The 14,066-nt window shown below is 52.1% G+C and overlaps 1 protein-coding gene across 13 annotated transcripts in view; it reads left to right on the top strand.

The window, feature by feature from the left end:
- The window catches only part of PTPRF (protein tyrosine phosphatase receptor type F), a 371,288-nt gene that overhangs the window by 311,902 nt on the left and 45,320 nt on the right, over positions 1-14,066 (top strand). For 6 of the 13 annotated variants that reach the window (XM_067001289.1, XM_067001291.1, XM_067001288.1 and 3 more), the window contains 4 exons: positions 2,407-2,600; positions 8,693-8,719; positions 10,797-10,914; positions 13,175-13,753. In XM_067001289.1, the coding sequence (XP_066857390.1) occupies positions 2,407-2,600; positions 8,693-8,719; positions 10,797-10,914; positions 13,175-13,753 (918 nt within the window). The remainder of the gene's footprint in view (positions 1-2,406; positions 2,601-8,692; positions 8,720-10,796; positions 10,915-13,174; positions 13,754-14,066) is intronic. The other 7 variants (XM_067001292.1, XM_067001294.1, XM_067001296.1 and 4 more) reach the window with 3 other exon arrangements.

Below are 14,066 nucleotides of genomic sequence, written 5' to 3' on the forward strand. Positions count from 1 at the left end.
TTGTAGATATCGCAGGAAAGCTGCTTCCCGCCCTGGCTTCCAGGCAAGCCACAGCTTATATAAATCTGCTCTTCCGCTCAAGAGTCAGAATATCGCATGTACAGAGCACTTTACTGGAAACGACAGCTTTAAAGAGAAATTGCTTTGTATTAGCAGGGCTGTCAGTTATGTCATCATGACTTAAGCCATTTCCTTTGAAAGTGCCAGAGCTCACGGTGACAGTAGGAACTTCCATGGCTTCGTGCTGACCCCAGAAGCTGCAGATTTAATGGGAGGAGAAAGAGACGCACCATCCGGGCAAAGAAAGGATGATCTCTGCATTGCCCAGGCAGTCACAAATTGAAACCAGACGTGTTACGGTTCCCCTAAATGGACTGCCGCTGTCCCCCTCGTCTCAGTGGCTCTGGAAGCGGTGTCTGGGAATGCTCGCTGACGGCATGCCTGGGCTGGCAAACACATCTGTGTGTCTCCTGCTGCCTGTATTGTTTGCTTCAGTTCTCCTTCTGCAGACTTGTAGCCCAGGGGAAGCTGCTACCCCAGAAATGTCGCAGCGTGCTCTCTCAGTTTTTGGGCACTGGGGTTGGACGTTCCAGCTCAGCTGTCAGGAGTGATTTCACATCCCTCCGACACGCTGATGCTCAATAGATAGCCACGCTAAAGGAATGAGAAATGCTAAACTGCCGTCTGAAAACAAATTGAACTTTCCCTCTTGGGTCTGGGATGCAGCATACGCCTCCCATAACAGGGTAACTTCCCCTCCTGCAGTAGGACGGTGTGCCCTGAGACGCTGGGCTGCTCACACGCACAACTTTGCATGTCCCCACGACGTCCCTGGACTGTGTCCTGCCACGGCCTCTCGCCTTCTCTTGGCAGCAGAGCTTGGCACACAGCTTCCCTGTGGTTCTCAGGGAGGATCTTGCTTTTCGCTTGGACTCCTGGCTGTGTGTGGGGGCAGGTACCTTGCGAGGACAGGAAAACCCTGCGACTTGTCCAAGGTCACTGCGCTAAGTGAGCTGGATTACAGCGTAGGCTGCTCCAGCCAGGAGGTGGTAACTACTCAAGCACAGCCCCCTCCGTTCCCATATCTTGGGCTAGCCTCGTAGCGCTAAAATGCTCCATTCCTCCTTTCTCTATTTTATTTAATTACATACAATTAAGAAGGACATCTGGGGAAAATAATGAATTGCCCTGCGGCTTAAAAACTGCGCGTACCTGCTGGGTAGCTGTTTCTTCCCCATCTAGTTGGTCGAAATAGCAGCATTCATTATGTCTGCTTGTCAGCTATCCATCCCTAATTATCTAATACTGATCGTTTCTTGCTGTGTTGAGAATTGGGGCGTAGGGGGTTCCAAACCCCTGGATTTTCCTGGGCACTGGGAGGTGGAAGGAGACGCGCAGCAGAGGTGCGAGGATGGAGCCCAGGTCCCTCGCTGGGGTGCTGGGCACTCTCCCAGCAGCCGTACCCTCTGCAGGGAGCGCACACCTCCGCTCCCAGCTGCTTCGGGAGGCAGGAGCTCTCCAGGAGCAGCCAAGAGGCTAATTTTTTAGCATTGACATTTTTGTCACAGTCGATGCAAGAGCAAAAAGTAATAAGGAGGTAATTTTTCCAAATGGTAAATACGGTATAAATATATTTTTAAACGGGCCTCACCTTGCAAGAAAATTGATATTTTCTGGGCAGTGTAATTTTTCATTTTATTATCAAAAAGCATTCAGCTAGCCGTGCATGAAATACAGTCCCTAGAGCTGTCACAATCCCCACAGGCCCCTTTATCTGTCTGAGTTCAGTGACTGCTGTCTCTGAGCTCTGGGTTATTGTTTTAGGATGGTGCTTTTCCCCCTCATTAACCTCTTGCTGTCGCAGGGGATGAGCGTGCACGCGCTGTGGCTGGTGGCAGGTACCAGGGCTCCCCCTGGCAGGCTCAGCACCCAGTCGTGCTACCTGGGGCTGCTGGACTGCGTTCAGATGTACGCAAGGGGATCTGAGAGGAGGAGGTGTGCAGTGACAGGCAGGATGCAAAAAGGGCTTCCAAACCCCTGCCTCCGCTGCAGGGCACCCTGAGCTGCAAGGGGTTACGGTACTCTTTATATTCCTGTATTGCTCTTTGCTTCTGGCCACTGCTGGGGGACAAGAAATGAATCTGACCCGGCACAGCTGCTCTTACAGGGGCACTAGTGCATATCACAGCCCTGCTGTTTCCCACTGAGAGCAGCAGAAGCACTGGGACAGGGTCAGGGTTATGGCCACATTGGAAAACCGCAGTACGACCTCCCGGGCGGGTGCAGGGGACCTGTGCCAGCAGGGTCATCCTTGCAATGAGGCGGAGGGAAGGTAGCGAAGGAGTAAGAGCTGGCTGACAGCGGTTGCGTGGTGCCTGCTAAGTGTCCGTCCCATGTGTGTTACAGTGCCCAGTGCCCCACCGCGAAAGGTGGAGGTAGAGTCTGTGAATTCGACCGCCATCCGGGTGAGCTGGAAGCTGCCCATCTCCAACAAGCAGCACGGGCAGATCCGGGGGTACCAGGTCACGTACGTGAAGCTGGAAAACAACGAGCCCCGAGGGCAGCCGGTGATCAAGGACGTCATGCTGTCGGAGGCACAGGTATGGCACGGGGACCGCAGGCTGGTGGGCATGGCACCTTCCCTCTCTGCAGGAGGGCTGGGCTGGCTGGGTCCAAGCATTTCTCGGCTGCCCCTTGCGGCTCTGCAGCGTGGGACACAGCCCTGCCTGAGCAGGGTGAACAGTTTATCCACAGACCATGGCTTGCAAACTGGTAAAAAGTTTTATCAGGAAAAAGCTGCTGTAGGAAAGATGATGTATCGGGTGATGCTCCTCTCTTCCCCCTTCTCCCACGTGTACCTCTCTCCGCCTGCCTCATCCTGTGCAGACTCCAGCTGGAGCAATTTGTGTTTTGCTGGTCAGGTTATAACCCTTTGGAGAGCTGTAAATAAGCCTCGAGTCTGCTGCTTTCGTGCTGCTGACTGCGTGCAGAGCAAAGCCCGTCTCTGGGCAGAGCCCGTAGGGTGCTGCCTGTCCGTGGGACGTGTGGGGTAGTTGGGCACCCTCGGGTGGGGACAGTTGCCAGGCTGGGCAGAGCCTCCCGTCCCTCCTGCTGGTGCAAGGCAGGGACTTGACCTTGCATTGCTTCTTGAAACCAAACTGAAGAGAAGCCACCTGAGTCTGGGAAGGGCTGGAAGAAAAAGTGGTGAGGTGCAGGCCCACATCGCCTGTAAATAACTTTACCTTCTGCCGTCCCGATACCACACTCTGCTCGTATTTATGCAGTCTCCTGGGTACCTCGCTGGCAGTTAGCCAAGGCCCCATTCCCACCCAGAGCTACAGGCATGGTTATGGGCTCTGTTCAGCCTCCTAAAAAGGTACTAACCTCTTTCCCAGGGTCCCAGGAAGTTTTTAGGTGCCCTGTGATGATACACAACTCCTTTACGGAGCAAGGGTCCTTCGTCGTGGATGACCCGTGCTGTTCTGAACAAAGATAATCGTATAAATGAAGTACAGGATCTGCTGCTGTTGGAAGCGACGAGTAATCGATTCAGAGCTGGCTTGCTTGAATGATGCCCAATATAAATACTGGCGAGCTGCAACGATTAATTGATCTATCTCCTGAACGCAGCTGTGAATCATTTATACGTTTGTCAGTGGGGAGTGCAGTGCACAGAGGCGGCTTTGCTCCCCATTCATATTCTGAAGGATAAAACTCGGTAATAATGTGGAAGGGGAAAACTTTAAAGAGAAAATGCTGTAAGGGTCCTCGCAGTGTTATCTGGGGCACATCTCTGTTTGTTTCAGATGTTGCTTTATTTTAATCATTAGAAAAGCTACTTGCTGCCCTTTACTTATTCCGGGAGGATATAATCTTCCATGTTGTTTGAACAATTGGTGCTTTGTTGTTCAGCTGGAGTTTGGAGTTAATGGGTTGGTCTCAAGCGTAGGTGGGTAAAGCTGGCAGTGTTCTTGTTGGTGTTTTCACATAGTTTATGCTTGCCCGGCCAGTTCTGCTTTCATTCCTTACTCATATACATTTTGGAGAGAGGAAGGAACCCCATACTGATGTGCAGAGCCACTAATGTAGCAGAGCCAGGAACTTTCCAAGGACTGCTGGATTTTGCATGACTTTGAATGTGTGCAGTTGTCATCAAGGAGGCGAGTTGCTTAAAGTTTCCTGTCCTGTCAAACCACTTACCAGTCTTTCATATTTGGTGAATTTATGTGGGAAAGTCCTTGATTGCTGCAATATTTATTTGCTGGCATGCATTGTGCTGAGTTCATCTGCTGAAATTCCTGAATGGAAGTGAAGGCCATGAGACAGTTGCACAGAAGTGACTGCTGTGAAGGAGTCACGTCACTCGTGGGATAAACTAATGATGACCCTGCGGGGAAGAGGTTTCACTGGCTTGGCAGAAGAGCTCTTTATTTCCTGAAAGAGTGAGAAGCCAGGCATGACCTGTGCTTGTGATGAAATGCATCTGCTCCAGAAGCTGAAGAACCCTCTGAGAGCTGCCATCTTTTAGTACAGCAGCACGTGTCTTTGCCAACAGCCAGAGGTATTTTCAATGGAAGAAAACAAAGATTGACTGGTACACCTGTCCCTGAAGGTCATGGGATGTAGATGGAGTCCTGTTCAGTACTCATAAACATTCGTAACATTTAAATTGATGTACAAGTTGACAGTTAAACTGAAAATCTGGGGTCAGAGCAGAAATTCTCAGGACATGTAGGCAGAACCCCTCCTCCTGCCCAGGCAGGCTGTCTGCTGATTCTGAGTAGGTATGTATACCACATAATCTGCTTCCTGCAGATGGTACGAAGACACTGGTATTAAAGCTGACTCATGATTTTTGACGATTGAAGATGAGAAATAGAGAGAGAGTAAACGAAGATGAAAGGAAGAAGAAAAAGGGAATGGAGATGTTAGCTATGCAGATAATACAGATTCTCAGTTTTCAAAACGATTGGAGCGGAAAGGATTCAACCATCAGCAGTGAAGTGGGGGCCCTGGTGCCGGAGAGATCACATTTATTTTGCAGCCTCCTGCCTAGGAAGAATAATCAGTTGTCTGGAAGGTCCTGTGATGGAGCTGAGGCTTCTCACTCCTCTCTATGGCTGTGACTGATGACCTCCGTCAGGCTTCTGTGTGCCTTCAAGTCTGAGCTCCCACTCCTACGGACAGACTCATGGACCAGCAAAAGTGGCTGTTTCCTGGGGAGAAGCACCCAGTGACAGCGAGTATCCCACCCGCACCACCTCCTGCAGCCCCTGCCATCGTGGCTCAGCCAGGTCCCACGACAGGCAATGGCAGAAGGTTCGTTTCTGTGCCCTGGGTCTCCTTCACGTCTGCCACTGGGCGTGCAGGTTCCTGGCTGTGATCAGCCTGGCACAGAGAGCGCCTCCGAAAGGAGCAGGGGCACCAGTGGGGGGCTCTTGGCTGAGCCCTGCCACTCTTGTTTGCACCCTCCAAGACAAGCAGCTGGACCTGGTGTGAATCTAGGTGTTTGATCATTGTGTCCTGCTCCCAGCCTGCTTGTCCTCATCGCAGACCGGAACATCTTTGGGGCGTGCTTTCTCCCCTACCCTCGACTTTGTGGCATTTGCTGCTTCTGCTGGGAGCTGGCTGGATACAGCTGGAGGTCTGGTTTTGTGGAGAGACTCCTGCCACCTCCTCCTCCCGCTCTGCAGAGTCATAGCAGGGGAGATGTATGCAGCCCACAAGAAGGACTGCAGGCTTATGGGAAGACTGTGTGGTCTTTGCAGGTGGCACTTCTCCATCCAGCATGGAGACTGAATGCACGTCCCACCAGAAGAGCAGGAAGAGGTAACGGCAAGCACTTCAAGCTGCTGGAATGAGATCAAAGAAGATGGGAAGCAGAGACTCCTGTTCTCCCTGGGCAGTGCCCACCCCAGGCGTAACACAGAGGAATTTACAGCCTCCCCCTTTTGCTGGGTGCTAGTCAGGGATCCTTATCTGGATCTACTTGGAACAACTCCTCCTGCTTGCGCGCACCTAGGTGCGGAGGTGAGATATACCCTGCTTCGTGAGTGGAGCAAAACTGAACGGCACAATCCAGAAGGCTTTGCAGTAACGGACAAAGAAGTTCTGGAGCTCACAGACTTCTTATCCAACAGGCTCAGCACCCTGAGCATGCATCTGGAGCTGCACTGTTGCACCACGGTCGCTGAAGCAGAGAGAAGGATCTGCAGGAAACCCCCAGTATCCGCTTCCCTTAGCTGGGGCTGGAGTCTGTCTTTTGTAAGAGCCATGGTCAGGGAAAACAGCCGTTCCCTGGTGAGACATGACTGTACTGTGCGGTGTTGAAGTGTAAAATGAAACGTTAAGGCATTGCAGCTGCCATAAATACAGACTGTTAGCTTTAGCACTTCCCTGAGCCATCCTGCCTCGTGCGCACAGCACTGTCTGAATTCTTTTTATGACAGCTCCTGGGCCTTTCAGATCAATTTGTCTTACTGACCAATCTTAAGCATTTAAGAAGCAATTGAGCAAGTTTAGGAAGGAAATGTTTTGATCCGCAGATGATATTTTCATAATGAAACTGAATTTATATCGGGCTATTTATGCAGGCCTGGCTTTTCACTGTTACTCCTCCAACACAGACCTCAAGGTGTTTCTTTGCACTCTGATCTGATACAAGATTAAAGGCCACTGAAACGTGGGAGCAAACAGAGTCTGAACGTTAAACATTGGCCTAATACCCTAGTGGATGATAATCCCCCTGCTGTGGTGTGAGAGCTGCAAGATGCGGTGGCCTTGCTCTTCGTTGAAGTGGGGTTTCAGCGTCTGCTCCTGGAGCTGCACGTGGACAGCACTGGGACAGCTCGGGGTGCTAGCACCCACATGGCCGCCATCCACCAGGAACAGTGTTGGAGCAGCACTGTGCTTCTGGGAGAAAGAGCTGCCAGGCCTCGCGTCCCTCCTGTAGCAAGATTTTTGTCAGGCTTTAGATCAGCAGGGCAGAGCACGTGGCTGTTGGCCGTGGTGTGGGATGGCCGGTGCAGGCAGGACATCAGCAGTGGCTTGGGTTCAGCTGAGCACACAACACTGGAAATAACACCAAGGTGCTAAAAAGAGGACCTTTGGGGACAGCAGTGGTTCGTCAGGGCTTTGACTTTTGACTTTATAGGAAGTCTTTAGGGACAGCTTGACCTCTTTGCTGAAATTAAATTTTAAGATGGCTTAGCGGGACAATTCTGTTGCAGTCTTATGGCATGAAATAAGTGAACTGTAATAAAATCTTAGAGGAGCATTTCTCCCATAGCTGCTTCTTTGTGAATTCAGAAAATAGCAAATATTTTGAAGGCATGCCATGTATTTTACTTCTGAGGAGAGTTCTCTACCACTGTGATAAGCTCCAGCCTGTGAAAGCCACCTCAAATAGCCTGAGTACAAAAGACAACTTGTAGCTTTAATACCATTTAGTACTTCCGCAGCATCAGCAGGTTCCCAGGCACTTCACCAGCATTAGCTGGGCTTCCCAGTGTCCTGAGAAAGTCAGGATCTGAGCGCCATTTCACAGCCGGCGGTTCAGGCTCAGTGCAGGGCTTGCCAAGGCTCACGCTGTGAGTCAGGGGCAATAATACCTATCTTCCACTTTCATCTCCGTGCTTGAACCCATCGACCGGTGCTTCCTCCAGGCAGATTGAGTAACCTGAGATGTAACGCATCACCTTGGCTGAGAGAGCTCTCTGTGATCTCTGCAAACCTCCCTTTGGTGCATCAACCACAAAGAACCATGCTGCTGGCATGCCTCTCAGTTTTGATGCCTTATAACCCCCAATCCCATCAGAAACCTGCATGGTCTCTCTCCAGAGCCATAGCTGAGCTGCCATGGCTGAGATCCCACGTGATCTTTTACTGGGAAATGTTTTGTGTAGAAGTCTTACCTGCAGGGCTGCTCTTGCCAAATGAGCGTTTGCCGTTTGCTGCCGTGGTGCTGTGTAACTGGGAGCGAGGAGCTGTCCCCTTGGTACGGGCACCAGTTGTAGCCTTGCTCCAAGCCATGCGGCGCTGTTGGAGAGGAACAGCTTAGTGTGGAGCTCTGGGTAAGACCTCAGCCTCACTCTGTTTCCCCAAAAGATGACCCTTCTCAGTTTTCTGAGGTCCCCAGAGCACTTTCTTGAAGGTGTGTAAAGGTCATCTTGGTACATCCCAGCAGACAGTCCCTGATGGGTTTTGTGTGTTGAAGTCTTCAGTTCTCAACAAAAGATGGTGGCTGGAGGATCACTGGGACAGGCACTGGGGATCAGCCCACAAAACTGTGAGTGCTGCCACTTGTGGGGCAACCCTGATCCCCAGAGTCTTGTCCTTTCTTTCTCCTGTTGGTGGAAGAGGCAGAAACGTGCAAACAAGGTCAGAAAGGGAAACAACTGCAAAGTTAGGAAGTGGTGATCTCTCCATCAATATGGGAAGGAAGCTCCTTGCCCCCATTTGTGTGAATGATCTCAGACCTGCCGCGCAGGCTAGCAGCATGTAGAAAATTGCTCTGTCCCATTTCTTCCTTTGGCACAGCCTGTGCCAAGTGACCCTCTGCGTATAAGTGTTATAATCCCCCCCCCCAGTCCTGCTAACCCCTGCTGTTGTCGTTGTCATCCCCTTCCTACACGTTGCCCCTTAAAATTCTGTGTCTCCATTTTTCTCTCCTCCTTCCTTTCTCCCCCATCAGTGGAGAGCTGAGGACTCCGTCGACCATGTAAGTACCACTTGTGTGTATTCCAGGTTGGAAAAGAGGGGTTTGGTAAATCGATTTGTGAATTTTGTAGACACAGTGCTGTCAAAACATCCCTTTCACTCCCTTAATGAGGCTGGAGAGTTACATTGTGAAACCTTCCACAAGCAGCAAATCCAGAGAAAATTGGCATTTAGATTGCTACTAAATGCAGAAAAGCAATTGACATTTCCCATAATCTGTATTTCCAGCTTGTTGCAGTGCAGTTTTAGGCAGGCTCAAGTGATCGACTCAGGAGGTGCATCCGACTTTCTGCAGCAGTTGGCCCACCGAGTTACACAGTAAAATTAGATATGTAATCTTTAAAGCACATTGATTGTAGTCATGAAAAATAACCTACACTCTCAACCGTGACCTTTGGCTGAAACACAGATCGTAATAAGAAAACAATCACATTTAAACAGTTAAATCCAATTTTTCCCACATAATTTTGAAATATAAAATTGGAGGAACAAACTCGGAAATGACCTTTTTAGAGTCAGCAATTCAATTACGTGCCCTACTGTGAGCTTCCCCGGCACGAAGCGTTTCTCCTCCTGCTTTACAGGGGAGAGTCGCGCTTGGAGTGGCTTTGTCATGCCAGCACTGTGTTTACACGATGCGATCAGACCTTCTTTCATCCATCCCTCGTCTCTCTTCCCCTCCTCCCAGCTCTCTTGCTTTGCTCCCGGTGGCATGCTTTTGCGTGTGAATTCCTCTTTGCATGGATTTGGGAGGAGTGAATTCTCTTGGGATGTTCAGAGTCTGCAGGTTTTGTGTGAGTGCTTCCCCCGCGGGCCCGTTGGCACCGATCGGGCTGGGTGTCCACTCACCCGCACACACGATCTGCTGCAGGGGCGGAGTTGGGACGGGACTCTGGTTCACACGGTGATTTTGGCGGGGTTCTTGTTGGTGCTTGTTGATTTTTTTTCTCTGGGCTGGCTGGTTCCGCGATGGTAACAGGGTGATTTTGATGAGTAAGCCTGGGCAGGGAAACCTGAACCAGCAGCACCGACTGGAAATCAACAGCTTTAACGGCGTGGGTGTCTGTGTGAGTGAGTGCTGGGAGACTGGCCGTGCTCTGGGAGCCACCGCAGGGCCCTTGTCCTTAGTTTTAATGGTCCCAGTCCCTTTCACAGCACCCCCAGCTGAAGGCCCTTCAGGGGTAGCTGCCCTGGGCTGTGGATCGCTGCTGTGCTCGCACCTTTGCGGGCCTGGCCAGCCGAGCTTGGCACAAGTCACGTTGCCGCTGGAGGCCAGGAGGGAGGAGCGGGGCTCCGCGCTTTGATCTCGCATTGAAGTGCGGAGCCGTGCCCTCCTCCTGCCCAGAGGAAGCCAGAGCATGCAAGGATGCTAGCGCCCTGCCGCCTCCTCTCAGACCTCCCACGGCGCAGGGTTTTCCCTCGGGTCTTGCCAGTGCCTTGTGCTGACCCCGTCTGTCCCTGCCATGCCCCGCGGGGAGGGCGAACGTGGTGCTGCGGCGCTGCAGGTGCTCCTTCCCCGGGCTCACTGCTGCCTGCCTTGCCCCCCTGCTCTCCCCGCGGCTCAGCTGCAAGAGACAACCTTAAAAATCCCCAGACGAGCCCCCACGAGGTTTCCACAGCTGGCTGAACTGGCTTCTGCTCTGGTTCACAGCTCCACGGTCCTCGTACTCTCTGTGTGGGGTGGCCGCGTCCCTGGGCTGGTCTGCCTTCATGGGGGGGCCCTCTCCAGAGCAAGTCTTCCTCTCGGCAGGGGCTGTGGGGATGGGGCACGGGGGTTAGGCCATTCCCTTTTCCTGTGCACAGGTTACTCGTGGGTCCCCAGGAGGGCCGAGTTAGAGACAGGGTGAAATGAGGCAGGTGAGCGGTGGGGCGGTGGCAGTTACCGATTGTTGGCTCCATGGGGGTGCCAGCTGGGCGAGACGTGTGTGCTTGGGTGTCATGCATGAGTGTGTGCCAGCGAGCATGCCGGTGTGTTGCTGTTGGAGACACTGACCCCGGCGCCCTCCTTCTGCTCACTCTGGTAATGGGTATTTGCTCTTCTCATTTGCCTCTTCGCCGCCTCGTGGACGCGCTCCCAGGAGACGGTCATTGGAGGCCTGCTGCCAGAAACCACCTACTCCGTCACGGTCGCTGCCTACACCACCAAGGGAGACGGCGCCCGCAGCAAGCCGAAAGTCATCACCACCACGGGGGCAGGTGAGCGTGGGGAGCAGGGACCGCAGCCTTGCAGGGGTGGTGGGGAAACCTCCCGGGAGGTGCCCAGGGAGTACGGCCACGGCACCTGTGCAGGAGGAAGCGAGAGGGCTGGAGGTGCTGCAGAGGTGCATACTCCTGGGATCTCCAGCCCTTCCTTACAGGCTTTGCCAATGGATCACCTGAGCAAAGTGCAGCAAAGAGATGGACACTGCCAGGGCCCGCAAGAGAGCAATGAAGCTTGTGGGTCTGAGCTCATCTGCATAGTCCAGAGACCTGGGAAGAGGAAATCTAAAAGTCCAGGCCCTCCCTCAGCTTTGGAGTCACAGCCTGTCCTCATTTTGTCCCTGCTGCAGCAGGAGTTAGGCGAGTGCCATTTCTTGCTTCCTGTGGTGACTGCAGCGCTGCCTGGGATGGCCGCTGGCACGGAGGGCTCCTCAGAGGCACTTCTCAGCTCCCCCCAGCCATTGCTACCACTGCCTTCCCTGCCGTATATAGCTCAGCCAGCTTGCTCCTAGAGCCTTGGTAAAATCTGGAACGCAACAAACCCCGCTGTAGGAGTGCTGCGGACACAACTTCTAGGTCTGGTGATCCCAGCCAGTTCAGTTCTGCTGTCTCAGTAGAAACTTGTACCCTGTGCCTAGTGCAACACAGGAGCCTCGGCCAGGAGCAGGGGCACCCAGGAGTTCATCAGGTGCTTTCCTCCGGATGCTGTCAAGCTTGCCTTTGGCGGTGACACCAGCTAGTTCTCATTGTCTTGTCCTCGATTTCCCACTCACTAGACCTGTCCTACAAATGATAATCCTGCTGTTTCTCACACCGGCCACAGGAACGGTATTTACCACTTGTTATTATGGGAATGCAGCTTGTGCAAACTGAGAGCGTTTGTTCCTGGTGCTTTTAAACAAGGAACAGCTTGCCATCTCCTCCGTGCTGCATACGGGGAGCTCCAGAGGTAGTTTCCACTGTCACAGTCTCAAATGCTGTCTCCCTTGTGCCTCACCATGATGTATGCTCTGTTCATCAAATTGCTACAGCTGTCCTATGAACAGGAAAAGCTTCCTAAACATCCCAGTGTTGCACTGTAAACCACGGTGAGTCTTCCAATGTTATGATGTACATTTAAAGTTAATATTTTGAATCAACTTTGAAAATAATGTGTCCCATAGCACTAGCTGCTGTTAGACATTGTATTATGAGTGCAAGGAGGATGGCACTGGCAGTGGAAATTTAATTGTATGTCTTAAATGCCTACAAAACCACCCCCAGAGCTGCCTTTGTACTGGCTCATCTGCAGGCTTGACCTCAAAGGGGAGTGTTGGTATCGCCCTCTGATGGCAGAATTGAGGCATAATTCCATCAAATACGTGTTTCTCTTGTGCTCATCTCTGGGCTTAAATGTTCCAAAACTGTGCAAGGGTATTTAGCCAGGTTTGGCTACAATCCCATTTTCATTTTCATATCCGTGGCCCCATCCCTTTGATTCTGAGTATCTTCCCGATCAGTTGATTTGTTTACAAATCTGAGCTGATGTGGAGTGAAGACGCATCCTTTTTTAACTGAAGGAGATCAAGGTATTAAACCATCAATTTAAAGCCATCAGTTCCTAACCCATGACGGCAACACCCCTTGACTTGCTCAGCATAAACAAAAATCCCATGGAACGCTTGTGCTCACCTCTCACATCGGCACTGACATCACGAATCTGTTCATCAGCTAAACCAAAATGTGTTCTGATGGCAAACGGCCCACCCAGCTCCGCTTGCTGCCTCTGCAGATGGTAAAACTGCAAGGTTTCAGGATGAAATTAGTCTTCTTCCAGACAGACTTGGGCTTCTGTGTGTCTGTTGTCGAACTGCGCTGGGGCCAGCGTGGCCTGGTGCTGTGCACTAGCTGGAGTGTCTGAAGATCACTGAGTAGGAGCACGCGATTCAGATCTCTGAGATAAATGTGATGCTTTGAGGTACCTTAAACCTTTCCTGTAAAAGGGGATGATTTTGGGGGCTGGACATGGCTGAATTTATTGCCTGTTTAGATGGCAGCACTTGGGAAAATGGCAGCCAAGAGCTGGCTGGCTCCAGCTTCCCTCGGCACCGGATTAGGGTCAGTCTGCCTCTATCCGTGTGAATTGTCTGTCGTCCTCTTCACCCTGTTGTCTGAACTTTCCCACTTTCCTCAATCCTCACGGACTGAGCAGCACGGAAGCTGTCCTTCCTCCCCCTCCTCCCAGGCTACAGATGGTCATTGTGTGTTTATGTTGCAGTCCCGGGGAAGCCCACCATGATGATTAGCACGACAGCCATGAACACAGCCCTCATCCAGTGGCACCCACCCAAGGAGATGGTAGGGGAGCTGCTGGGTTACCGGCTGCAGTACAGACGTCTTGATGAGGAAAAGATGAACACGATAGACTTCGGGAAGAGAGACCATCACTACACTGTGACCAACCTGCACAAGGGGGCCACGTACCTCTTCAAGCTGTCCGCCAAGAACAGAGCCGGTCCGGGAGAGGAGTTTGAGAAGGAGATCACTACCGCAGAAGACGTGCCGAGTGGCTTCCCACAGAACCTGCGTGTGGTGGGCCTCACTACTTCCACCACAGAGGTTGCATGGGACCCCCCGGTCTTGGCAGAAAGAAACGGCAAGATTGTCAACTACACAGTGGTATACCGAGACATAAATAGCCAGCAGGACGTCGTTAACATCACCAAGGACACAAGTATCACTTTGACGAACTTGAAGCCCGATACCACTTACGACATCAAAGTGAGGGCCCGCACCAATAAGGGGGTTGGGCCGCTCAGCCCCAGCATCCAGTCCCGGACCATGCCTGTCGAGCAAGGTAAGTGCCCTTCTAACAAGCCCTAGCAGCAAACTCTGGCTCCAGGACAGGGACCTTTGCTTTCATTCATGAGGCTGCGCTTCCCTTGGCTCTGCCTAATGAGATCAGGTACCGTGTGGCTCCCTAGCGTAGAAGTAGTTCAGCGAGGGGAGACTCAGTGAAGGTTTCCTTAAAGTTGTCGTTTTGGGGGGGAGTTGGTGGTAGCTTAATTGCCTTCATCGCTCCACAGGCACACTTTGCTGTTTTATCTGTACATGAAAGGCTCTTGCTCGAACTGGCGCAGACAGCTGGGTAGGATCATCTGCAGATCCAG

The sequence above is a fragment of the Anser cygnoides genome, chromosome 8 (assembly GCF_040182565.1).
Source record: "Anser cygnoides isolate HZ-2024a breed goose chromosome 8, Taihu_goose_T2T_genome, whole genome shotgun sequence".
Taxonomy (NCBI): domain Eukaryota; kingdom Metazoa; phylum Chordata; class Aves; order Anseriformes; family Anatidae; genus Anser; species Anser cygnoides.